The sequence below is a fragment of the Toxorhynchites rutilus genome, unplaced genomic scaffold, assembly GCF_029784135.1.
Source record: "Toxorhynchites rutilus septentrionalis strain SRP unplaced genomic scaffold, ASM2978413v1 HiC_scaffold_474, whole genome shotgun sequence".
Taxonomy (NCBI): domain Eukaryota; kingdom Metazoa; phylum Arthropoda; class Insecta; order Diptera; family Culicidae; genus Toxorhynchites; species Toxorhynchites rutilus.
In genome coordinates this window covers 1,213-10,034 of record NW_026600065.1, presented here as the reverse complement: position 1 = coordinate 10,034, position 8,822 = coordinate 1,213, and the positions used below count along the sequence as shown (strand labels likewise).

Genomic DNA, 8,822 nt, shown 5'->3' with positions numbered 1-8,822 from the left:
TGTGCTCCTATCACATTGCAATTGCTATTAAATTAATTTCTGAGCGGGCACCGGCTAATAAACCACTGTTCAGTCCGATGGCAGAAAAGAAATGGGATTGCCTCTGTTTAGTCCGGTTGCAGAAAATAAATGGGATTGCCACTGTTCAGTACGGTGGCAGAAAATAAATGGGATTGCCTCTGTTCAGTCCGACGGCAGAAAAGAAATGGGATTGCCTCTGTTCAGTCCAGTTGCAGAAAATAAATGGGATTGCCACTGTTCAGTACGGTGGCAGAAAATAAATGGGATTGCCACTGTTCAGTCCGGTGGCAGAGAAGAAATGGGATTGAAAGAGAAGAATATAGTATGCGATGCGATGCGATGCGATGCGATGCGATGCGATGCGATGCGATGCGATGCGATGCGATGCGATGCGATGCGATGCGATGCGATGCGATGCGATGCGATGCGAGAGAAACTATTAGAATATAGTATGCGATGCGATGCGATGCGATGCGATGCGATGCGATGCGATGCGATGCGATGCGATGCGATGCGATGCGATGCGATGCGATAGTATTTAGGGGAGTGAGTGAGAGAAACTGTGCTCCTATCACATTGCTAATAAACCACTGTTCAGTCCGATGGCAGAAAAGAAATGGGATTGCCTCTGTTTAGTCCGGTTGCAGAAAATAAATGGGATTGCCACTGTTCAGTACGGTGGCAGAAAATAAATGGGATTGCCTCTGTTCAGTCCGACGGCAGAAAAGAAATGGGATTGCCTCTGTTCAGTCCAGTTGCAGAAAATAAATGGGATTGCCACTGTTCAGTCCGGTGGCAGAGAAGAAATGGGATTGAAAGAGAAGAATATAGTATGCGATGCGATGCGATGCGATGCGATGCGATGCGATGCGATGCGATGCGATGCGATGCGATGCGATGCGATGCGATAGTATTTAGGGGAGCGAGTGAGAGAAACTGTGCTCCTATCACATTGCAATTGCTATTAAATTAATTTCTGAGCGGGCACCGGCTAATAAACCACTGTTCAGTCCGATGGCAGAAAAGAAATGGGATTGCCTCTGTTTAGTCCGGTTGCAGAAAATAAATGGGATTGCCTCTGTTCAGTCCGACGGCAGAAAAGAAATGGGATTGCCTCTGTTCAGTCCAGTTGCAGAAAATAAATGGGATTGCCACTGTTCAGTACGGTGGCAGAAAATAAATGGGATTGCCACTGTTCAGTCCGGTGGCAGAGAAGAAATGGGATTGAAAGAGAAGAATATAGTATGCGATGCGATGCGATGCGATGCGATGCGATGCGATGCGATGCGATGCGATGCGATGCGATGCGATGCGATGCGATGCGATGCGATGCGATGCGATGCGATGCGATGCGATGCGATAGTATTTAGGGGATCGAGTGAGAGAAACTGTGCTCCTATCACATTGCAATTGCTATTAAATTAATTTCTGAGCGGGCACCGGCTAATAAACCACTGTTCAGTCCGATGGCAGAAAAGAAATGGGATTGCCTCTGTTTAGTCCGGTTGCAGAAAATAAATGGGATTGCCACTGTTCAGTACGGTGGCAGAAAATAAATGGGATTGCCTCTGTTCAGTCCGACGGCAGAAAAGAAATGGGATTGCCTCTGTTCAGTCCAGTTGCAGAAAATAAATGGGATTGCCACTGTTCAGTACGGTGGCAGAAAATAAATGGGATTGCCACTGTTCAGTCCGGTGGCAGAGAAGAAATGGGATTGAAAGAGAAGAATATAGTATGCGATGCGATGCGATGCGATGCGATGCGATGCGATGCGATGCGATGCGATGCGATGCGATGCGATGCGATGCGATGCGATGCGATGCGATGCGATGCGATGCGATGCGATGCGATGCGATGCGATGCGATGCGATGCGATGCGATGCGATGCGATGCGATGCGATGCGATAGTATTTAGGGGAGTGAGTGAGAGAAACTGTGCTCCTATCACATTGCAATTGCTATTAAATTAATTTCTGAGCGGGCACCGGCTAATAAACCACTGTTCAGTCCGATGGCAGAAAAGAAATGGGATTGCCTCTGTTTAGTCCGGTTGCAGAAAATAAATGGGATTGCCACTGTTCAGTACGGTGGCAGAAAATAAATGGGATTGCCTCTGTTCAGTCCGACGGCAGAAAAGAAATGGGATTGCCTCTGTTCAGTCCAGTTGCAGAAAATAAATGGGATTGCCACTGTTCAGTCCGGTGGCAGAGAAGAAATGGGATTGAAAGAGAAGAATATAGTATGCGATGCGATGCGATGCGATGCGATGCGATGCGATGCGATGCGATGCGATGCGATGCGATGCGATGCGATAGTATTCAGTACGGTGGCAGAAAATAAATGGGATTGCCACTGTTCAGTCCGGTGGCAGAGAAGAAATGGGATTGAAAGAGAAGAATATAGTATGCGATGCGATGCGATGCGATGCGATGCGATGCGATGCGATGCGATGCGATGCGATGCGATGCGATGCGATGCGATGCGATGCGATGCGATGCGATGCGATGCGATGCGATGCGATGCGATGCGATGCGATGCGATGCGATGCGATAGTATTTAGGGGAGCGAGTGAGAGAAACTGTGCTCCTATCACATTGCAATTGCTATTAAATTAATTTCTGAGCGGGCACCGGCTAATAAACCACTGTTCAGTCCGATGGCAGAAAAGAAATGGGATTGCCTCTGTTTAGTCCGGTTGCAGAAAATAAATGGGATTGCCACTGTTCAGTACGGTGGCAGAAAATAAATGGGATTGCCTCTGTTCAGTCCGACGGCAGAAAAGAAATGGGATTGCCTCTGTTCAGTCCAGTTGCAGAAAATAAATGGGATTGCCACTGTTCAGTACGGTGGCAGAAAATAAATGGGATTGCCACTGTTCAGTCCGGTGGCAGAGAAGAAATGGGATTGAAAGAGAAGAATATAGTATGCGATGCGATGCGATGCGATGCGATGCGATGCGATGCGATGCGATGCAATGCGATGCGATGCGATGCGATGCGATGCGATGCGATGCGATGCGATGCGATGCGATGCGATGCGATGCGATGCGATGCGATGCGATGCGATGCGATGCGATGCGATGCGATGCGATGCGATGCGATGCGATGCGATGCGATGCGATGCGATGCGATGCGATGCGATGCGATGCGATGCGATGCGATGCGATGCGATGCGATGCGATGCGATGCGATAGTATTTAGGGGAGCGAGTGAGAGAAACTGTGCTCCTATCACATTGCAATTGCTATTAAATTAATTTCTGAGCGGGCACCGGCTAATAAACCACTGTTCAGTCCGATGGCAGAAAAGAAATGGGATTGCCTCTGTTTAGTCCGGTTGCAGAAAATAAATGGGATTGAAAAGAGAAGAGAAGAATATAGTATGCGATGCGATGCGATGCGATGCGATGCGATGCGATGCGATGCGATGCGATGCGATGCGATGCGATGCGATGCGATGCGATGCGATGCGATGCGATGCGATAGTATTTAGGGGAGCGAGTGAGAGAAACTGTGCTCCTATCACATTGCAATTGCTATTAAATTAATTTCTGAGCGGGCACCGGCTAATAAACCACTGTTCAGTCCGATGGCAGAAAAGAAATGGGATTGCCTCTGTTTAGTCCGGTTGCAGAAAATAAATGGGATTGCCACTGTTCAGTACGGTGGCAGAAAATAAATGGGATTGCCTCTGTTCAGTCCGACGGCAGAAAAGAAATGGGATTGCCTCTGTTCAGTCCAGTTGCAGAAAATAAATGGGATTGCCACTGTTCAGTACGGTGGCAGAAAATAAATGGGATTGCCACTGTTCAGTCCGGTGGCAGAGAAGAAATGGGATTGAAAGAGAAGAATATAGTATGCGATGCGATGCGATGCGATGCGATGCGATGCGATGCGATGCGATGCGATGCGATGCGATGCGATGCGATGCAATGCGATGCGATGCGATAGTATTTAGGGGAGCGAGTGAGAGAAACTGTGCTCCTATCACATTGCAATTGCTATTAAATTAATTTCTGAGCGGGCACCGGCTAATAAACCACTGTTCAGTCCGATGGCAGAAAAGAAATGGGATTGCCTCTGTTTAGTCCGGTTGCAGAAAATAAATGGGATTGCCACTGTTCAGTACGGTGGCAGAAAATAAATGGGATTGCCACTGTTCAGTCCGATGGCAGAAAAGAAATGGGATTGCCTCTGTTTAGTCCGGTTGCAGAAAAGAAATGGGATTGCCTCTGTTCAGTCCAGTTGCAGAAAATAAATGGGATTGCCACTGTTCAGTACGGTGGCAGAAAATAAATGGGATTGCCACTGTTCAGTCCGGTGGCAGAGAAGAAATGGGATTGAAAGAGAAGAATATAGTATGCGATGCGATACGATGCGATGCGATGCGATGCGATGCGATGCGATGCGATGCGATGCGATGCGATGCGATGCGATGCGATGCGATGCGATGCGATGCGATGCGATGCGATGCGATACGATGCGATGCGATGCGAGAGAAACTATTAGAATATAGTATGCGATGCGATGCGATGCGATGCGATGCGATGCGATGCGATGCGATGCGATGCGATGCGATGCGATGCGATGCGATGCGATGCGATGCGATGCGATGCGATGCGATGCGATGCGATGCGATGCGATGCGATGCGATGCGATGCGATGCGATGCGATGCGATGCGATGCGATGCGATGCGATGCGATGCGATGCGATGCGATGCGATGCGATGCGATGCGATGCGATGCGATGCGATGCGATGCGATGCGATGCGATGCGATGCGATGCGATGCGATGCGATGCGATGCGATGCGATGCGATGCGATGCGATGCGATGCGATGCGATGCGATGCGATGCGATGCGATGCGATGCGATGCGATGCGATGCGATGCGATGCGATGCGATGCGATGCGATGCGATGCGATGCGATGCGATGCGATGCGATGCGATGCGATGCGATGCGATGCGATGCGATGCGATGCGATGCGATGCGATGCGATGCGATGCGATGCGATGCGATGCGATGCGATGCGATGCGATGCGATGCGATGCGATGCGATGCGATGCGATGCGATGCGATGCGATGCGATGCGATGCGATGCGATGCGATGCGATGCGATGCGATGCGATGCGATGCGATGCGATGCGATGCGATGCGATGCGATGCGATGCGATGCGATGCGATGCGATGCGATGCGATGCGATGCGATGCGATGCGATGCGATGCGATGCGATGCGATGCGATGCGATGCGATGCGATGCGATGCGATGCGATGCGATGCGATGCGATGCGATGCGATGCGATGCGATGCGATGCGATGCGATGCGATGCGATGCGATGCGATGCGATGCGATGCGATGCGATGCGATGCGATGCGATGCGATGCGATGCGATGCGATGCGATGCGATGCGATGCGATGCGATGCGATGCGATGCGATGCGATGCGATGCGATGCGATGCGATGCGATGCGATGCGATGCGATGCGATGCGATGCGATGCGATGCGATGCGATGCGATGCGATGCGATGCGATGCGATGCGATGCGATGCGATGCGATGCGATGCGATGCGATGCGATGCGATGCGATGCGATGCGATGCGATGCGATGCGATGCGATGCGATGCGATGCGATGCGATGCGATGCGATGCGATGCGATGCGATGCGATGCGATGCGATGCGATGCGATGCGATGCGATGCGATGCGATGCGATGCGATGCGATGCGATGCGATGCGATGCGATGCGATGCGATGCGATGCGATGCGATGCGATGCGATGCGATGCGATGCGATGCGATGCGATGCGATGCGATGCGATGCGATGCGATGCGATGCGATGCGATGCGATGCGATGCGATGCGATGCGATGCGATGCGATGCGATGCGATGCGATGCGATGCGAAGTCTGTGTTAGGGAAACACATTTAGGTGTAAATAAAAGCATGATACTTTCGTAGAAATTGATGAGAACATCTTTCCGATCTATGTCTACGACACTAGTAAATGGAATCCGATTGAGTTAAAACAAATATCGAGATAATTATTTTTATTGGCACTCAAAACCATACGTTTTGCCTCGTATTCTGAAAAAACGAAAAGTCCCAATGAAGTGTCCTGTACACCAGAGTTTCGATTTTTCAGAGTTTCGTAAATCATGTATTATGCAATCTTTCATTCAACTTCGTTCCAATGAATGTTGTATGCAACACAGAATCGTGTGCAATAATTCAAACTAAATATCAAGACCTTTTTCGAATGTAATCAAATTGAAGTAATCAGATTTGTAAATTGTTTATTGTTTGTTTCAAATATCAACAGATACATTACTGCCCTAATGATATTAGTGGAAATTGTTGAATTTTGCACTTCATGAATTATGATAGTCGAAGTCCGAAGCTACTTCGTTGATCAGACGTTGTAGTCCTTGAATGGCTGAGTTGCATCCATAGTTAGTCGGTGAAAAGGTACTCGAAGGAAGGCATGGTTCCGTAGATTTCGAGATTGAACTTGGAGATTGATGTTTTCTAGTATCACTGGGCATTCCGTTCTAGCCGTCAAGACGTCGTATATCAGTAAGGCACGGATGAGATCTCTCCGTACGTGTAATGTTTCGATACTGATTAGTTGGCATCGGCTCTCATAACTTGGCATCGGCTCTCATAACTTGGTAGCTTTTTTTTCCAGTGTTCGTCGTATGTAAACAACGTTGTTTTTCGATCGTGATTTCCATCGCTGTTTACGTGTTTATTTTATCGTCTTAAATCTAATTTCCGTGTTGATATCGTCTAGTGGAGGTCTGTGTTTGAACAGTTGCGTTTGTGGATCGATCCGTACAGTTTTTTCTACTTCCCGCATTTTCTACTTCCCGCTGGTTTGTGTTTATTCGGTGGAACAAAACAACAAAGGTGCTTTACTCTCCACGCCGATTTTCTGGCTCGAAGCGACATCTACTGGACTCAAACTCAACCTCGCATCTGGTCGAATTTTCAAAAGCTCGGCACGCGCATTGTACTGCATACCCAAAGGCGCATCATCATGGCAAAAAACTGCGCTAAGTGCTCTAATGCTATTTCGGGCATCGATTATGTCGTTTGCCGCGGCTATTGCGGTGCGTCTTTTCACATGAATGCATGTTCCGGTGTAACTCGTGCGTTGCAATCGTACTTCGCATCTAACAGAAACAACCTTTTCTGGATGTGTGATCAATGTGCTGAGTTATTTGAGAACTCGCATTTTCGCGTCATCTCACGCCAGGCCGATGAAAAATCTCCACTATGCACGCTCACGACTGCGATTACTGAGCTGCGGTCGGAAATAAAACAACTGCATTCTAAGCCCGTTGCCCAGTTTTCACCCGCTACAAGCACGCACTGGCCAGCACTTGAGCAGCGCAGAGCATTGAAACGGCCTCGTGAGATCGATTTCACAATCCGAGCTTCTGAGAGTTGCCAAATAGGAAGCAAAAAGCCGATGGCAAATGTTGCTTCTGTGCCAATTTGCAATAATGATGCTGATCATAAATTCTGGTTATACGTATCAAAAATTCGCCCAGACGTCACCGTGGAATTGGTATCGACTATGGTTAAGGCTAATCTCGGGACCGAGGATAATATTTCAGTGGTCAAGCTCATTCCAAAAGGCAGAGAGTTGGATTCCCTCACTTTTTTGTCCTTTAAAATTGGACTGGACCACTCGTTCAGGGAAAAGGCACTTGACCCATCTACATGGCCCGAAGGATTGCTATTTCGTGAATTCGAAAACTACGGTTCACAAAAATTTGGAGTTCCAACGAAGTACAAGAAGTCTACAACGCCGTTGATGCCACCAGAAACGGTATCTTCTCCGACCGCGACTATCATGAATTTGAGTTAGTTCACTGCAGCCCGGGACGCAATAGTTTGAGTCATTCGGAAGGCCCCTCTCCTCCCATCCCAGTCGTGCCCCTCACGCCGTCGGTCAGCAGTCGTCCCGGACCTGCGTTTGGGCTTGGAAAAGGGGTCTTCCAGCCAGTTTGCACAGGCAAGTACAGTTCCTCTGGATCTAATTTCGTTCCTGATTCTCGGTACGTTTTCAGTTGCATTTCTTCAATAAGTATGACAATGTCACATAGCCATTGCCCATTCGGCCAACCGCGGTTACTCCCAACGGAATGCACACAGAACAGCATGATGGAAGCTCCCAAACCGCCCGGCACAGTCGAGCACCGCTGTCGTCTCTCCGCTGACTGCTCCTGCCACTCAAGACATTCCGTTCCTGTGTTCGGAGCTGGTGAGGGAGTCTTCCAACTTGCTACCTCAGGCAAGTACGACTACAGTACCGTTCCTTCGCTTTCTGAAATCCGCCCAACTAATAGTGTTGCCTACATCGACGGTGCGGCTGATACCGCACCTTACTCTGATGCTCCCGTCGTTTCTGCTGTTTGTCGGTCATCATTCACCGAATCAGAGGATACATCGTCACCGTCACCGCTGACCGTTTCCAGCCGTCTGTGGTTACTTCCAACGGAATGCGCGCAAAATAGCATGATGGAAGCTCCTAAACCGCCCGGCACAGTCGAGCACCGCTGTCGTCTCTCCGCTGACTGCTCCTGCCACTCAAGACATTCCGTTCCTGTGTCCGGAGTTGGTGAGGGAGTCTTCCAACTTGCTACTTCAGGCAAGTACGATTGCAGTACCGTTTCTTCGCTTCCTGATATTGGTCCCATTGATAGTGCTGCGTACATCAATGGTGTGGTTGACGCCGAGCCGAACCTCGATGCCACTGTTGTTCCAGCTACCACAACCTCGCATTTCAACGCTCTTT

General features: G+C 49.1%; 1 protein-coding gene across 1 annotated transcript; it reads left to right on the top strand.

Moving 5' to 3' along the window:
* The first annotated feature begins 7,055 nt into the window (after positions 1 to 7,055).
* Positions 7,056 to 7,892, top strand: LOC129782205 (uncharacterized). The gene has a single exon (XM_055789574.1). The coding sequence runs from the start codon at positions 7,056 to 7,058 to the stop codon at positions 7,890 to 7,892; it is 837 nt and encodes a 278-aa protein (XP_055645549.1).
* The last annotated feature ends 930 nt before the right edge of the window (positions 7,893 to 8,822 follow it).